Source organism: Pantherophis guttatus, chromosome 3 (assembly GCF_059756535.1).
Source record: "Pantherophis guttatus breed Tessera chromosome 3, ASM5975653v1, whole genome shotgun sequence".
In the NCBI taxonomy this organism is placed as follows: Eukaryota; Metazoa; Chordata; class Lepidosauria; order Squamata; family Colubridae; genus Pantherophis; species Pantherophis guttatus.
In genome coordinates this window covers 73,844,839-73,863,739 of record NC_142065.1, presented here as the reverse complement: position 1 = coordinate 73,863,739, position 18,901 = coordinate 73,844,839, and the positions used below count along the sequence as shown (strand labels likewise).

Here is an 18,901-nt window from a genome sequence, read left to right as displayed (position 1 = left end):
GTTGCCAAGTTTGGAGATCCCGTTTATAAAAAGTAGATATTGGTGGGGGTGGGGGTGTTTCGTGTCTTCTTTACAGGTAGTTATCGACTTAATGACCGTGATCAAGACCAAAATTTCTCTTTGGGAAATTGATTTCATTTGTTAAGTGAAATTTTCCCCATTTTACGACTTTTAAGTGAATCACTGCAGTTATTAAGTTAGTATCAGGGTGGTTAAATGAATCTGGCTTCTCCGTTGACTTTGTCAAAAGGTTGTAAAGGAGGATCAGGACACTGCAACTATCATAAATATGAACCAGTTGCCAAGCATCCGAATTTTGATCACTTGAACATGGGGATACTGGAACGGTTGCAAGAGTGAAAAACGGTCATCAGTCACCTTTTTCAGTTCTGTTGGAACTTTGAAAATGGTCACTAAATGTACTGCTGAAAGTCAAGAACAACTGTACTTGCTTTTGCTCTATTCCTGATTCCCACCTTCTCGGTTTTGAGATTAATTTGAGGAACTGGTGATTGTAGTTATCAAAAGTTCTACAATCTTATATTAACTCCAAAAAATTATAAGGAATTAAAAACCTACTGCAAAAGACTGTATTAGTTCCTCTGCTAATATACCTTAAGACACGGTTTAAGAGAGATCACATTGGGCACTTAAAGTTGAATCGTACAAGATTATTTTCTTAAAATGCCAAAAGGAAATGAAAGTGATTTTACCTATATAAATATAACTTAAAACGTGGTTTGTTCTCCATAGAAGTCCTACAATTAGAAAAGCAAATTAAACAAAGGACTCAAAAGCAGACTTGTTCATTTATTGAAGAAAATGATCCAAAGGTACATATTTCTGTGTGGCAAAAGTATTTAAACCTCACCCTCATTTGATGGTGAAATTAGCAGGTTTTTCAATTAATGGGATGATAATCAGGTGTGAGTGTGGGAGGTCCTGGCCTTAGTTCAAGAGAAGATTCAGGTTCTTCACTATCAAAAGTGAGATCTTCACAACACAGGTATACAGAATTGTGTCACAGCTGGAAGAACGAGTTCTGAGGATCTCTGAAAACCAGCTGCTGACACTCAGCCTGGAAAAGGTGACAAAACTATTTTTGAAGAATTTGGACTCTACCACTCCACTATTAGGCAAACTGAGTACACAGGGAGGACCAGGGGTGGTATTCACTTACCTTCGCTACCGGTTCACAAATGTGAGCGCGTGGGGTGTCAAAAATGGGACGTGATGATGTTCGGGCGGGTGGGCAGGGCCTCCTGCAGCCACCATTACCGGTTTGCCTGAACTGGATAGAACCGGCTGAATACCACCACTGGGGAGGATATTCAAAACCACTGTTACCCTCTCCATCCTATTCTGGAAAGGGGGGAAAATATGTCTTCTGAAAATCGGTGTCTCCATTGTGTTTTCTACTTTGGCTCCACATCAAATTCTGCAGTGTTGCTGCCCTCACAACAATAGTAGTTATTGCAGCTATTGGAATACCAATGATGGCTTCGTTGGTAGGGCAGACAAACAGCCAATAGAAAGAGGCAAAGTGAACAATCTGCACTTAGCCTGGGCACTTTTCAGATCTGGGTGACAATAAATATTGTGTACTGCTATCTGATCAAAAAAATGAGATATTCCACAAGGTTCATATTCCCCAGATTGAACCCCTACCAAGCAGGGGTGAAATGCTCCTGATTCGGACCCGATTGGGTGATCCGGTAGCGATTGTGGCAGGTAGTCCAGAGAACCGGTAGCGATGGCGGCACGAGGCTCCGCCCACCCACCTGGGTGTCATTACTTCCTAGTTTTAACCAGGAAGTAATGTGTTTTTTACTCTCTGTGCATACGCAGGAGGTTTTGCACATGTGAAGAGGGTCTGCACGCGCACGTGATGTGTGCAGTGATGCACATGTGACGCGTGGCGCATGCACTTCCAAAACCGTAAGAAAGGTAAGTAGATTTCACCCCTGCTACCAAGGGGAGGAAAAGCTATACAAAACTTGCTGTCTTCAGCAGCAAGTTACTTTTTCCTTCCCCCCATGGCCAAATGCAATAGATGGGAGGTAATACTGTACAAAAAAAAGTTCAATCAGGAGATTTTATGGCATTTTCCAAAATAAAACAATGGCAATCTTCTTCCAAATAGTCTTAATTCAGCATAGATTGTTGTGCTAATGTCCGCAATGAACAGGAAGCAGGCTGTTCCAGACTAGAGGCAAAGAGGCTATATAAGAAAATACTTTCAGTGCTTGTATAGCTCTGCAAACATAACTTATGCATATAATATTAGTGTTCCTGTTATAAATTTAATGTTATTTTACAGATTAACACTGGTATGATGAGGTTTCTTTCACTTCTCTCAAAAATAAATGAGGACCCTTAAAGTAGATCTAGGGGTTGTGAAGGGTGGGAGAAGAGAGAGGAAAAAATGAACATTAGCACATAATGTTATATTGGAGAAATAAAATGAAGCTCACAGCCCAAAGATGTTTTTTTTAAACTTGTTCATTTGGTTTTGCTATTTAAATAAACTTTCATCTCTTTGTGGGAAGACAGGTTAACATACTTTAGGACACATAAGGCTTAACGTGAATCCGATGTCTCAGTTTCAATACCAAAATAACTATATACACCCATTATAATAAAAAAGGTCATATTTAGGCATATAGAATTTTGGCTTACTAGTAATTTGAAACTACAGCTCATAAGAATACTGCAAATATTGAATACTGCAAAGGCTATTGCTTAACGCATTGTAAGTCGCTCTGAGTCTCCGGAGAAGGGCGGCATATAAATCAAATTAAAAAAAAAAATGTAATAAAATTATTAGGGGAAAATTGCATTGCATGACTATCTTTTATCATATTTGAGTATAGATCAGGGATGTCAAACTCACGTTGTCACGTGACATATCGCAACTTCCCGCCCCCTTTGGATAAAATGGGGTGGGCGTGGCCAGCGCATAATGCATCTGGCCTGCAGCCTGTTTGACATCCCTGGTATAGATAGTCCTTGCAACAGCAATTGTGACAGGAGTTTGTGTTCTCAAATGATTTGATGTGAGGGGGTTAGGATGTTGCATGGGTCAGGAACAGTATGTGAGAGGTACCATGAGGGTTGGTGAGAGTGCACAAAGTGTCATGCAGGTCAGGGGGTGTTCACAGGGGTATGAATCAGAGGGTGAGTGGATAATGCGAAGTGAGTGCAGAGAGGCTGGAAGACTGTGTGATAAGAAACACTTAGCTCAGCAACTTGCAATCTTTCCTTCTAGCTTCCCCATTGGCCTGGGGAAGCCAGCAAGAAAGATTGCAAGTGGCAATCATGATTGTGGGTTGCATGTCAACTGGCTGTAAGTGTGAATTGCTTGTCAAGCACCCAGATTGTAATCACGTGACTAGCAGGGTGCTAGGATGACCAAAACTCCAAGAACTAGTTGTAACCACCATTCGTTACCTGGCACTGTAACTTGGAATTGTTGATTGAATGGTCATAGATCAAGGAATATCTGTCAAGGAATACCATAACATTTAAGGCACCATTATCTGTCTTCTTCTTTTACAACATCCTCAAAAATTTATCCCAGGGAATTGAAGTAGACTCCAAACAGTGGAGTTAAGGCATGGGAAAGGAAATTGGGACAGATTTTTTTTTGCATCTTTCAGCAAGGAACTTTCATTAAATTTCATTCTGCTCTGTAAAACAAAAATAACTTCTATAGCCTTTATGAATCCAACTGCAGGCAATAAAACTAATTTATCTAGAAAAATATTTTAATCTAGTCAATATGTAATACGTAGTAATGCTGCAATGCAGATCTAACAACATCTAATTTACACATGGCTTCCAGACTTCAATTTGGTATGAAATTCTTCATCTAATTTATGTCAGTGACCTGTTCAATTACAAAAATCCAAGGCACTTTAAATACACTATAGAGATTTCAAAGAACAGAGATAACCATGTCATGATAAAGCTGAACAAAAATGTGAAAACTCTTGGATAGTTCTAGAAATTAAGTGACTAGCTTTTTCATGTATTAGGTTTTGACAATACCATTGTTGATGCCATTTTTGTCCAATATTAAAAGTAAAGCACCAGAGAAAAAAAGCCCAACATTTGTAAATCAAGCTAATGTACATCAGGGACATTCTCAAGCTTTAAACTTGCCAATATGTTCACGAACTATAATTATTCTCTGAATTTGAGCTGTTCCTTCATAAATCTGAAAAGAGAAAATATATGATAGTGTTTTAAGTCAATTTAAAATAGGATTACGATAGACAAAATGTTCAAGAAAACAGTGTATCTTAAATTATGATGGGTAATGTGTAAAAATTATTATAAATGCATAATTGTGTTAATAAACACGAGAGAACAAAAATCTAAACTTGATAGTCCAAAGAGCTACTTTTGATTAAACCTGAACCTAGAGCTACCAGGATGTTTGTCTTTTTCTTCTGAATAATAGGCTCCCATGGCACGTCACACTTAAAATCCCTATTCTGTATAAAACTATTTAAGTTTAATTAATTATTGGCTAATGTGAAAATATGTAACAAGCAGGTATGATGAAATCTGCACCTATACATTTAAAAACTGCATTGCTACATATTATAGAAATTATTATTAAACAAAACACTGCAACACCTCAGCAAAGTAAAACACAGGATGAAAAATAGTCACCAAGAAGTGGTGTATTTAAGTCAGAAACAGCAATGTTATATGTTTCAACTTGGAAATACATACAGGTAGTCCTTAGCAAGTGATCTTTTTAATGACTGTTTGAAGTTATGACAGCACTTAAAAAGTAACTTTACAATTGGTCCTTGAATTTGCAAGTGACATGGTATCCCCGCGGTTGAGTACTAGTTGAGTGCTTTGCAACCGGTACACATTTTACAATCATTGCAGTGTTTCATAGTTATGTGATTGCTATTTGAGTTGGACTTCCAACAAGGAGAGTTAGTGGAGAAGTGGGTAATAAAACCACAAGTCGTGGTCATGTGGTGTCTTGCTTAACAACCACAGTGGTTTACTTTATGACTGAAGCTGAATTGCCATAATAAAACCAACATGGTCATAAGATATTTCGCTTAACAACCATGTTGCTTAATGATGGAGTTGCCAGTCTCAGTTGTGGTCATTAAGTGAGGACTACCTATACTACTGAATGAGATAAGATTACTTTCCAGCAACTCTTATGGGACCAGAAGTGAGTACAACAAATGGACATACTTTCAAGCTAAACTCTACATTTTCCTCCATATAAAAACTGCCTTTTCTTTATTCCGTAGTGGTGCACAGTGGTTAGAATGCAGTACTGCAGGCTACTTCTGCTGACTGCTGGCTGCCATCAGTTTGGCAATTCGAGTTCACCGTCTCAAGATTGGCTTAGCCTTCCATCCTCCCATGGTCAGTAAAATGAGGAATCAGATTGTTGGGGCAATATGCTGACTCTATAAACCGCTAAGAGCTTAAAGCACTGTGAAGCGGTATGCAAGTCTAAGTGCTATTTGCTATTCAATGCTATGATAAAATCTGTTGTATTACTAAGTCTACAATTAGTTAATAGAAATAAGAAAAACATTCTGACTAATTAAAAAGAATAAAAAGAGCATATTAAACCTTCCATTAAAAATAATATTACATGCTTTCAGAGGGCAATAGAATAGCTGCCATGAGTCTTATTGATTCAGAGTGCCTACATGCAGATCAATCAAAAAAGGCACATTTTCTTTAGCATTATATAAATGTAAATTTAGCTTAAATATACTAATGCTATTGACTAAGATTACTTACCTGGTATATTTTTGCATCTCTCATTAGTTTTTCTACTGGATATTCACTATTGAATCCATTTCCTCCAAAAATTTGGACAGCATCAGCAGCTACTTGATTTGCAATGTCTCCCGCATATGCCTTGGCTATGGAGGCATAATAGGTATTTCTACGACCAACATCTACCTCCCATGCTGCCCTCTGGTAGGCCAGGCGAGACAGTTCCACTTTCAGTGCCATTTCAGCTAACATGAAGGACACTGCTTGGTGCTGGAATTGTTTGAGGGAGAGGTAAAAGTTAGTCTTGAAAACTTAACTTCCAAATATGCAATGGTAGTGTGTATTTAAACAGTATACACAATTCAGTCTTATTTATTTATTATATGTCACTCTGCGACTCTGGGCAGTAGACTTCTTATGTTCTGGTTTAACAAGAAACCCTTTGCTGATAGAAGAGAATATTTGTAGCTTGGTGCTCTCCGAGCTTAGTTGCTTTGTTGCAGATATTTCATTCACAACTAGGGTAAGCTAGCACTGATGTTACCTAGTTGGGTAATGAAATGTCTGCAAGAAAACAACCAAGCTCAAGGGCACCAAGGACTCCACAAGAAAGTCCTTAAATGGCTTATTGTTCAATATGCATAAAACATACGTTAATAAACAACAAGCACAATACAAATATGAGTGACTCTGTAAAGGGATAAGTAGTATGCTTCCTTCCCGGATGTTGCATTGCAATGTTCGCCACCCTTAACCATTGACCCACGGTTGCCGGAGACCAACAATTTACCTACCACTATTTCAGATGAAACATACAATGTAACATATGGCAGTATCAGCAGGTATACAATACACAGGCCTAGTAACTTAAGTAACAAGGGAAGCCATTTTTAAATTTCTTATACCACACAAGATTCTCTTCATCTACAGTAAGTGGAGTCTGGTAAAACAAACTGTATATTTTGTGATTGTGATTGAATATTTTGTTATTGTTATTATTTTTGTAATCTTTTGTTATTGTGACATTATTGTGATTTTAATGAGACTTTTGGATTATTGAAAATTTCCAAATGCAAGACTCTATAAGCACTCTGTGAAAAAAATATATTTGAAATATGCCTCCTACAAACTACAACAATTCAAATATGTGCTTCCATTAGCAGAAACATGTTCCACTAAATGGTATGGTTCTTCCTTGTTAACTCTTTACACCAGTGTTTCCCAACTTTGGCAACTTTAAGCTGCGTAGGCTTCAGCTCCCAGAGTTCCCAAGGCTGACTGGCGAATTCTGGGAGTTGAAATCCACATAGCTTAAAGTTGACAAAGTTGAAAAACATTGCTCTATCTATACTCAAAATCCACAAGATGATAAAGGGTGAGGAACAGGGCAAGAAAAAAGGAAATCTAATTAAGCTTAAATTTATAAATGGAATGTTTGATTTCATACCATATTACATCTGTAGTTGGAATTCCACATACCTCTGCAATGGCCTTCCCAAATGTTTTTCTTTCCATAGCATATTTTGTGGCTTCATCCAAAGCTCTCTGTGCTAATCCAACAGCACCAGCTGCTACCTGTAGATCAGTAATAAATATTACAAAGCAGAAGTTCTACAATTAGAATTCCTCTTTCGAATGTACTTTAAATACTTACCGGAGGTCTTGTTTTATCAAAAGCTCCCATGGCAATTTTAAAGCCAGCTCCTTCACCAATAAGTACGTTTTCTTTGGGTACTCTTACATCCTCAAAAACAATCCCTCTCGTATCTGAACAGCGCTGGCCCATGTTAAGCTCCTGAAAAGGAATTTTGTATGATAAATAATTACCATGAAAACTTTATTTTTAATTCAACAAAACTGAAGTAGGTTCATCAGAAAGCTAAGATTAAAACCTGTTCCTCCCACTATGTATTTGTTCTTACACATATATTAAAAATAAATTCAATAAAAAAAATTTAGAAATCAGATTTGGGCCTATATTTGGTGGCAATGTCACAAAGCTGAACAATTTCGGGAAATGGTTTATAACAGAATGGAACAAATTCTAAAAGCTTGATTTCCTTTCCAAGTACTATTTTTATTACATTTCACTAAACCCTATATTCCCACAAAGAATATCCAATTAGCTTTATACAAGCTCACTACTGCAAGAATATTTTATTATATATATTTTATAGCCAATAATTTCTTAACTATTAACTAAGAAGAGCCAATACCAAATTTTCAAATTAGCATTAAGATGTTCCACTTCTACCTTTCTTCCAATCTGAATTCCAGGGCTGTCAGCTTCCACAATAAATCCAGTAAAAGCTTTACTTGCTGGAGCTTTTGGATCAGGATTGGAACGTGCCAATAAAAAATACCTAATTGGAACATAATAAAACCACAATTTTACAAATTTGCTCACAGGCCATCAGAAACCATTAACTATCTTATAGCTTTCTTATAGCATAAAAAATACTGATCACACATTTCTCATGAAAAGATAGTACATTCTTATAGCATAATCCTTTGTTTTTATTCAGACACATGCCCCAATAAATTCAGTAGATCTTAATATGATTTTGATTCTAAATTTCAATTCATACATAAAATTAGATATGTCAGTATTATACATTGATTCTGGGTGAAGGAATGACTTCGCTTCTACAAATTTATCTTCTTTTTAGCCCACACTCATCTACTGAATTCTTCTCTTTTTTTTCCCCTAAATAAATTAATGACTTATGATTTAGAATTAGGGAAATAATACTGTTGACCAAATGAATGGGATAAAAATTGGTATGTAATAATAGCACATCATTCAAGTTCAAACATTCTATTGCTTGGTTATAGAAAGATACAAGTGTGATACAAGAATGAAAATACTGTTGAAAAATTGTTTTTGCACATTTAAATGTTTTTATCTGAATTATGACCAGCACTGAAAATATAAATATATAGTAGTAACATTTTCCTAAAAAAAATGTTAGGGACATACTGTATAACTGAGCCTTATTTAAATAGCTTAAATAAATTGCTATACCAATTAGCTTTGCCACCATTGGTGATCCACATTTTTTGTCCATTAATAATATATTCATCTCCTTTCCTTTCAGCTCTTGTCTTTATACTTGCTACATCAGAGCCTGCACCAGGTTCTGTTACACAATATGCCTTAAAGAAGAAAATTCAAAACATCAAATTACAAACTATACAGTACTACACATACTAAAATTTGAAGAATGAGCATTAAGTCCAGCCATTCTAAATGAACATGATACAAAATCATCAGTAATTTGGTTAACTTTCATTATAATTTTATTGATAAAGAAATTAATAACTTAAAATTATGAAAACTTTTAAATTGTGGAGAACTACTGAGAATACAAAGAAATCCTAATGAAACATCACTGTTTTATTGCTAAATGTGTATATTGCTTTATTCATCACGAAGATTGATACCAATTCATATTTAAATTCTTGAGAATATGCAGAACCATCTTATGAAATGAACTCTATACACTGCAACCATTAAAACTCTGTGTGTGTGTGTGTGTGTATTTTCCTGAATCAAGACCACAAATTGCCTATTTATTTTATCACTGACCCACCCAATTTTAGACATTACTGAGTCTAAATGAACAACTGCCATTTCTACTATGTGTAAACACAACAGATGTTCATTTACGTTAGTACTGTAGTGAATTCGGTAATTATTATAGCAAGGTATGACTTCATGCTCACATAAATATTTTTATTACTGTTAAATTATATTGTTGAAGTTCAATGTATTACCCTGAATAATAACATAACATACTATGACATACTATGACATAAGTATAACAAAACATAATACACTTTTGTAGATTTCTTTCACGATGGAAATCAAAATACCATTTATCAATATTGCAAAAACACTTACACACATTATGGGCTCTTCAGTCATTCTTCCTAAATATTTTTTCTGCTGTTGCTCATTTCCCCCAATTATAACTGGCATTTGCTGTAACAAAAAAGTTCATTGTTTAACATGGGAAGACAGAGCCTAATGCTAATGTTAAAATAATGTAAATAATAAGTACAATTAAAGCAAAACACTTACACCTAGGGAATTTGCCTCAATAGCTGTCTGAACTCCTGTACATCCATAAGCCAATTCTTCAGTAATAAGGCAGGCATCAAAAGTGCCAAGGCCAAGACCACCTACAAAAATTGTTTTGGACAACAAATAATATTCCACACAAATAAATGTTATGTCACAAAGTTAATTATTTTATGTTTTATTGCACCCTCTTCTGATTTAGTGATGGAAGCCATTCCAGCAACTTAAGCAAAATGGCTGCTAAATGAACAAGTGACAGAGGGGGAGAGAGAGAAAAACACCCTGCAAAATTCCTGGTTGTTGCTGGTCATTCAGATAAAGTTACTCCGTGTTTAATCCACCCCCCCTCCTTTTTTGTTGCCCCCTTGCAGAATGGAGCAATTGCTTAACCAAGCTATCTTTTCCTGAGCTGCTTTTCCTTGCAGCCCAGAACTTCCCTAAAATGTGTTAACAAGTTCCATTCTGACTTTAATTAGTTGATTAGAACTCTTACTGTTGCCTGAAACTCACTAGACATTAATCAGTTTCACACTGAAGCTTTTTGTTGTCAGGTCATGAAATTTGATCATAAATGTGTACATTGAGCAGAAAATGATTTTTATTACTGTTTATGTATTTACAAATACAGTTTACAAATAAAGGGATTGTACATTAACCAACAGATATGCTAAATTTGATATATTCTGAATACTGCCCTTCACACACACAAAATATAACAGATTTAATTCTATGGGTTTTAAAAAGATTTATAAATATACTATCTTTTAAATCTTTCCAATTTAAATACAGTATCAAAGAATATAATGAATACTAATTGTATTCAATAATTGTATTTATAATAAATAATTGTAGGAGAGAAACAGTTTGAGCTCAACAGAATAACCACAGAATGAGGTCAATTCACATGTTAACATATCATCTGTAACATGTTATATAACACCTCTTCAAGACACATTCCTATCTCATATATTCAAAATCAGATTGGACTGTAATATCTTTAGTGTTGTTATTGCTAATACATACATTTCACTGTTTATTTGGTTTTATAGCTTATAAAGTATTTTACTTACCAGAACTTTCTGGTATGTGTGTATTCATCAAGCCAAGCTCCCATGCCCTTTTAATGAGAGGAACAGGATACTAAAAAGGAAACAGACACAAGAAATATTATGCAGAGCTCCTCTGCTTAGGATCTTATTCACTGAAATTTTAAACCTGGTCTTCCCCTACTATTTATTGTATATTTACCTCTCCAGTTACATCATAGTGAGAAGCAACAGGTATGATTTCTTCTCTAGCAAATTTACGAGCTGTAGCTTGAAATTCCTTCTGTTCATCAGTAAGTTCTAGAAAACATAAGATTTCAAGTTCCCAAATAAGCATAAAAATTAGTAGGGCATAACATATTTATTTATTTGATTGTTTTTTAAAGCCTATCTTTATTATTTTAAAAATAACTCAAGGTAACAAACATACATAATACTCGTTTCTTCTCCCACTTTCCCCAAAAGGTGAATGGTAAGGGAAAGAGAGTGATTGGCCAAGATCACCCAGCTGGCTTTCATGCCTAAACTAGGACTAGAATTGGGAAAATGTGCAGACTAATCTACATGAAATACTTTCTTCACTATCATCCTTAACTGTATGCATCCCATATCCCATCTACTAAAATATACACTTATTATTTTTCTTCACCCACAAATATCAATCCAAAACTTTCTCTACCCCAAGTCATGTGTAAAACACATATATGGAAATATGTATGCGCCAATGTTAAACCTTAAAGGAGCATGTGTTAAGATTCTGCCCTACATACCGGTAGTAATTGTCCATAAACCAAGTATAGTTTTGAAGCATTTCAAGTAATTCAGGGAATGTATTATCTTTCATTACAAATGGCTTCCACTCAATCTAAAAACTACAAATGCTTCTTAACAAGCTGATAATGCACATTAGGGAATACAGGTGAATAAAATGTCCAAAAAGGAATACATTTCAGCCTTATGTATTCAGAGTTTATCCTATATAAATATTCTATCCTTTTCTTCCTAGGCTGATGTATGTTTCATAAGAAAAAAGTGGATGTATCAGAACATGCCTGCATATGCTCATATAGTATATATGTATAGCAAATATGCTCACAAAGTACATAGCAAACAATGACAAAATAAATTAATTTAGATTTATAATACTAGAAGCTGCCAATTCAGGGCCTTCATGTGAAGCATTATGGAGCATTTTTACATACCAAAGCTATAACCAGCAGCCGATTTGCTTTTTGGTGATGTTGCAGTAGCATGACTGGATTGTGCTCTCAAGCCACAAGCAACAATGCTTCGCCCAACCTGAAATTTAATGTAGAAAAAGAGCCAAGTGTCACAGAAGTTTGGAATAGAATATTCCAAACTTTATTACCAATGCATAAACATCGCAAGGATATAGAGTCCAACACATTTAACGAAATACAATTTTTATCCCAGAGATGGTTAAAAATTCCATATGTCAATTATTAAACATAAATAATATGAATACAATCTAAAGTAAAAAAGAAAAAGAATATAAGAATATTTGTTTTACTGTTATAAAGAATACAAAACGTTACTGTTTACTGTTAGACTACTGTCTAAAGAAATGAAGCATTCTTTAAAATACAGTGGTTTCTTTATCTACAGCGAACACTGTAACAGACACTATGTAGGCCAGACAGGCAGAAGACTAGCAGAGAGCACCAACTGGCAAATAAAAGATATGATGCAAAGTCCTTAATCTCATAACACATGGGTAGAAATAGACCAACTAAATCCAAAAATGCCAGAGAATTCTTGGAAACTTGGCATATAAACAAATCAGCCATCCATACAAGTAGTTCTCAATTTACAACCATTTGTTTAGCAACCCTTCAAAGTTATGAAAATGCTGGAAAAAGTAATTTATGACTAGTCCTTGAACTTATGATTGTTACGGTATCCGAAAACACAATCATGATTTGGATGCTTGGCAACCAGCATGTATTTATATTGGTTGCAGCATCCTGAGGACACAGGATCACCACTTGCAACCTTTGCAGCTGGCTTTCAAGAAGGAAAATCAATGTGAGAAGCCACAGCATAATTCGCTGAATAACTGACTCACTTAATGATCACATTGCTTAGTGACAGAAGTTCCGGTCCCAATTGTGACTGTAAATTGAAGAATTTCTGTAGACACATAAAGCACATTTACATACCATTCTAAGGGGTCAATAAAAAAAAGCTAAGAAGGAAACAAAAAGAACACATCTTCTCCGGCAACCAACATCCAGATAAGCAAGAATTTATATCAAACAAAGAAGCAGAAAACAATTAAGGAACTACAAGCAGAAAACAATTAAGGAACTATCAAGGAGAAAACTACACCCCTATCAATACTCTCAGGGCAAGCTAGTGTATATAAACAAGGAACAAACATCACACCCATTAGCATGTTACCTCATGTTATTCTTCATTGCAGTCAGTAATGAAATACTTGTAAGCAAACAACCAAGCTCAGAGAGCATCAAGGACTCCGAATGCTGGTTCTTTGTTAATTTTTTTTTTGATGGCTCACAGTAGTTGTAGTTACTTTGTTTGTAACTGTGACCCAGCAAAGTCAAAGTCAATGTTTTACTAATTATTGTTTCATAGTATATGCATAGTCCATGTACTATGCTTAGTAATATAGTCAATAGATAGGACTTAAAAAGACCAAACATGAAAACAACTTTTTGTGCTAATACTGAAAAAAGGACGAAGAAAGTATTAAACAAGTTGCAGTTACACAATAGTTAATGCAAATAAGGAATTTTTAAAAAATCAAACAGAAAAATTGTTAAGAAAGAATCCTTAAAAGGGAAATTTATGTAAAAGGTTCTTCAAATATTCAGTTATTATAAATCAACGTAAGAAACTGCAATACTATTTTAAGGTTATAAAAGTTACTGGACAGTGAGATGGGTGGCATAGAAATTAAATAAATAAAAAATAAAAATTATTTTATTAAGAATCAAATGGAAAGAAAAAATGCAAATGAAATCTAAGATATAGGAGCCATGGTGGCCCAGTGGATAGAATGCAGTATTGCAGGCTGACTCTGCCTGCTACCAGGAGTTCGATCATGACCAGCTGAAGGTAGACTCAGGCTTCCATTCTTCTTCAATAAAATGAAGACCCAGATTGTTGGGGGCAATAGGCTGACTCTGTAAACCACTTAGAGCAGGGGTGTCAAACTCGATTTCATTGAGGGCCGCATCAGGGTTGTATTTGACCTCAGGGGACCGAGTGGGCATGGCTGGGCTAGGCATAGCCAGCTCGATGTCCTGCAGCCCTCTGCCAGCGAAAATGGAGCCGGGCTCCGTTTTTGATTGCGACTGCTTCCTGCAGCCCTCTACCAGCGAAAATGGAGCCTGCGCGCGGCCCTCCCAGGCTCCATTTCCCTTAGCAGAGGGCTGCATGAAGCCATTGTAGCCAAAAAAAGAGCCCAGGAGGGCTGGCAGAGGCTCCGCGGACCGGTCCTTCACTGTTTCCAGGGTGGCCCCGCAGGTCAGATCTAAGCACCCTGTGGGTCAAATCTGGCCCGTGGGCCTTGAGTTTGACACTCCTGACTTAGTGCTGTAAAGTACTATGAAACGGTATATAAGTCTAAGTGCTCTTGTTCTAAGTGCTATATAAGTAAAGCAAAAGCAATAATTTATTGAGCAAAAAATTAAGTACATTAACTCATCGCTTGCAGTAAAGACTGCAAAATGATGCCATAATTTGAGATGAACAAGATAATTTGGGGAAAATAATTATTACCCCTTAGATATTAAATATGTAATAATAATTTTAGGCATGATATCTGAAATGTTAATAAGAATGAAGGAACTCAACAGAAAGTCAAGTGCCTTATTTTAGACCAGAAATCTTTTTCTATTAGCAACCAAAGGTTCACTTTTCATTTTTGGCAGCTTGGAAGAAATCAATTTCATCCCCTAAAACTACAAAACCTTTCCCAAAATTGGCCTTGATTCAATTAATTTTCTCTGAATAGACAGCAAAGCAGAAATGTGCAAGAGTACATGAACTTAAATTCACATCTTGTCTTTTGAATCCAGCCTTGGTATATAAACTGCAAATTAAATGGCAAGTAAAGGATAAACCCAAACTATTCAACTTAATGCACAATTAGCTCAATAAAAAATGAGTACACATAAGCAAAGCGAACCTGAAGAACAACAAAAATAGGTCTTACATAAGACAACTGAAAGTAACTCCCTGGAACATCTAAAGTATAATATTAACTAGAAAGCAAAGCTTTTTGTTAATTACTTGTTACTGGTTACAAAAATCATTTATATTTGTAATTTGATATATATTTGTATAGCAGACCTTTGATATCTTGTTCTGCAAGATTTGAAATGATTTCTTGTGGCACTTTTTTTTTTTTTTGATGGTCGTAAAGTGCATCAAAGTGTCACCTTATTCCAGGACTATCACAATAGTTTTTGTTTGGACCATTCTATTGTGGCTTATTCCATATTCCAATTTTCCTTATGGTAAATAACTTGTTTTTCAAATTCACAGTAATTGTTTTGTTTCCTAAATCTGTGCACATTTGCACAGAAGTAAATAAAGACCCCCCCAAAAAAATACCTGATCCCTGGTAAAAATGACCTGATCCTGATCTAATTTCCTGGGACTTCTTAGAAGGAAATTGTCAAGCAACAGGAATGTTGACAGTAATATACTAACTACCTTATGTTCTACTTTCACAACCTTAAATTGCTCTGTTCAGAACACTTTAGCCTACATTAAACACATATATTATCATGCCAAATGATTGATGATTCTTTATATTATATTAGCATCAGTACTGACTGGCATAAACCCAAAGAACTTTCACATTATATATGGTAAGTATTGCAAATAATTTCTAGAGAAATATTTTTATATAAGTTTGCAATCATTTTGAACAATGGTTTCCCTTGTTATAATATATATTTGTCATTTATATTTTCAAACACTACAAAGGCTCCCAGACACTGTAACAATCTGTATTAAATGATAAAATAATGCAGCCTTGCTGTTACATGCAAGAAAGAACTTTGTACAGCATATCACAGATGCCAATTGACAAACTTAAAAATGAACTTTTTAAATAAGATCCTAAAAACACTTTGAATTTTACCAGGGGTCAGGTAATTTTTTATGATGTAGAAATATATTTTTAGATAAAGCAAGACACCTTTATAATTCTGAGACTAAGTTTCTGACCAGAAGCCCAGTTGACCATGGCAAACAATACTATTCTTTTTGCTGTGCCAACAGAGTTGGCCTACCTGCTTCAAAAAGTTCATCTTATATGTTTAAGTTTAAAAGAATGTGGGGACGTGATTTTGGAGTCAATTTACCCGGGTGGACAGAAGGAGGGCGACAGATAGGCGACCTTTGACATACTTTAATATGATATCCCATAATTTTGCAAATGATAATACAGAAGGGGGGCGACCTTTGACATACTTTAATACGATATCCCGTAATTTTGCAAACAACAACAACAACAACAATAATGTTCAGTTGACCGACTTTCATGTTTAATGAACAAAGTATATAATAATAATAATAATACAACGACACTTCGATTCCCCCCCCCCCCACCTCCGCAATTGACTACCAATGACTGTCATCTTGCGGGCTGCAGCCGAGATTTACGACCCTCCTCTTCAATCCCTGGACTTTTCCTCTGGAAAGTACAACTCAAGCCAGTTCCACCCCAGCCCTAACCCAGGCGGCTGCCCCCAAATTCTGCAAACGGACACACCCTCCAGTAAGGCAGGGGAGAGTCAGAAAGATCGAGCCGAAGTCGCTCTCCCTATGCTCCCCCGATGCCCCTAAGACCCCCTGTCCCCTCTTGGCCAGCTTTCTTCTCACCCGACAGGCTCTCAGAGCAGCCATGACAAAGCCTTCCTTTTTCTCTTCCTCCCCGAACCTGCCAGGCCGCGACTGAACTCCGCACCGATTTACACCGAGCCTAGACCCGCCTCCTGCGAGCGGAGGAGGGGGGAGAGGTTGGCCCTTCCGCAGGCCCCGGGCGGCTGAAGCGGAGAACAGAAGCGGGAAGAAGAGGAGGAGGAGGAGGAGAAAAGCTGGCTGGCTGGCAGGACGGCTGCTACTGAAGCGCTTGACTTGGTGGTGAACTGCTAGGGAATCGGTCTCGTTTTTAGCGGATCCAAGCGTGAGGGGTTAGTTTGTGGTTCGGTGGCCTGGTCCAGACCAAATGATTAAAGCATGAGGAAGCGTGTCTAGAAACACGGTTTATTCTTAGTTTCACGGCAACACCGGGATGCATTCGAACGGCGATCGGAAGGAAAGAAAGAAGGAAGGAAGGAAGGAAGGAAACATTCGAACAGCGATAGGAAGGAAAGAAGGAGGGAAGGAAGGAACAAACGAACATTTTGGGAAGCATTCGAACATTGATAGGAAGGAAGGAAGGAAGGAAGGAAGGAAGGAAGGAAGGAAGGAAGGAAGGAAGGAAGGAAACATTCAAACAGCGATAGGAAGGAAGGAAGGAAGGAGGGAAGAAAGGAAGGAAGGAACAAACGAACATTTTGGGAAGCATTCGAACATTGATAGGAAGGAAGGAAGGAAGGAAACATTCAAACAGCGATAGGAAGGAAGGAAGGAGGGAAGAAAGGAAGGAAGGAACAAACGAACATTTTGGGAAGCATTCGAACATTGATAGGAAGGAAGGAAGGAAGGAAGGAAGGAAGGAAGGAAGGAAGGAAGGAAGGAAACATTCAAACAGCGATAGGAAAGAAAGAGGGAAGGAAGGAAGGAAGGAAGGAAGGAAGGAAACATTCAAACAGCGATAGGAAAGAAAGAGGGAAGGAAGGAAGGAGGGAAGGAAGGAAGGAAACATTCGAACAGCGATAGGAAAGAAGGAGGGAAGGAAGGAAGGAGGGAAGGAAGGAAGGAACAAGCGAACATTTTGGGAAGCATTCGAACATTGATAGGAAGGAAGGAAGGAAGGAAGGAAGGAAGGAAGGAAGGAAGGAAACAAACATACATTCAAACAGCGATAGGAAAGAAGGAGGGAAGGAAGGAGGGAAGGAAGGAAGGAACAAACGAACATTTTGGGAAGCATTCGAACATTGATTGGAAGGAAGGAAGGAAGGAAGGAAGGAAGGAAACATTCGAACAGCAATAGGAAGGAAGGAAGGAAGGAAGGAACAAACGAACATTTTGGGAAGCACTTGAACATCGATTGGAAGGAAGGAAGGAAGGAAGGAAACATTAGAACGACAATAGTAAGGAAAGAGAAAGGAGGGAACAAATGAACATTTTGGGAAGCATCCGAACATCGATTGGAAGGAAGGAAGGAAGGAAAGAAATAGTCGAACAGCGATAGGAAGGAAGGAGGAAAGAAAGAAGGAAGGAAGGAAGGAAGGAAACATTCGAACAGCAATAGAAGGAAGGAAGAAAGGAAGGAAGGAACAAACAAACATTTTGGGAAGCATTCGAACATTGATAGGAAGGAAGGAAGGAAGGAAGGAAGGAAGGAAGGAAGGAAGGAAACATTCAAACAGCGATAGGAAAGAAGGAGGGAAGGAAGGAGGGAACAAACGAACATTTGTTCGTCGACCTCGAGGCGCCTTGTTTGTGGGGTGCCACAAGGGTCGGTCCTCTCACCCCTCCTGTTCAACATTTATGTGAAGCCGCTGGGTGAGTTGATCCGTGGTTTTGGGATGGAGTTCCATCAGTACGCTGATGATACTCAGCTGTACATCTCCACCCCAGACCATCCCAACGATGCCTTGGAAGTGATGTCCCAGTGCTTGGAGGCCGTGCGGGTCTGGATGGGGAGAAACAGGCTCCGACTCAACCCTTCCAAGACCGAGTGGCTGCGGCTGCCGGCGTCCCGGTATAGCCAGCTGGAGCCATCGCTGGTTATTGGGGGCGAATCATTGGCCCCCACAGAAGGGGCCCGCAACTTGGGTGTCCTCCTGGATGCACAGCTGTCTTTAGAAGGGCATATGACGGCCATGGC

General features: G+C 37.4%; 1 protein-coding gene across 1 annotated transcript; it reads right to left on the bottom strand.

The window, feature by feature from the left end:
• Positions 1 to 790: 790 nt before the first annotated feature.
• ACADM (acyl-CoA dehydrogenase medium chain) lies at positions 791 to 17,216 on the bottom strand. Its single transcript, XM_034437014.2, has 12 exons — positions 16,786 to 17,216; positions 12,108 to 12,204; positions 11,108 to 11,205; positions 10,930 to 10,999; positions 9,860 to 9,960; positions 9,680 to 9,760; positions 8,801 to 8,931; positions 8,030 to 8,138; positions 7,430 to 7,570; positions 7,255 to 7,350; positions 5,797 to 6,045; positions 791 to 4,219 (listed from the first exon to the last, which is right to left on the bottom strand). Exons 1-12 carry the CDS (start codon positions 16,807 to 16,809, stop codon positions 4,148 to 4,150), a joined length of 1,269 nt encoding a protein of 422 aa, XP_034292905.2. The 5' UTR covers positions 16,810 to 17,216; the 3' UTR covers positions 791 to 4,147.
• Between the last annotated feature and the right edge of the window lie 1,685 nt (positions 17,217 to 18,901).

Bases quoted from the DNA above. Each gene is read 5' to 3' on its own strand.
- ACADM (XM_034437014.2), bottom strand. From the start codon at position 16,809: ATGGCTGCTCTGAGAGCCTGTCGG. The intron at 9,761-9,859 runs GTAAGTGTTTTG...TTTTTGTTACAG, and splicing joins TTGAGGCAAATTCCCTAGGT to CAAATGCCAGTTATAATTGG. The intron at 4,220-5,796 runs GTAAGTAATCTT...TTCTCTTTTCAG, and splicing joins GAGATGCAAAAATATACCAG to ATTTATGAAGGAACAGCTCA.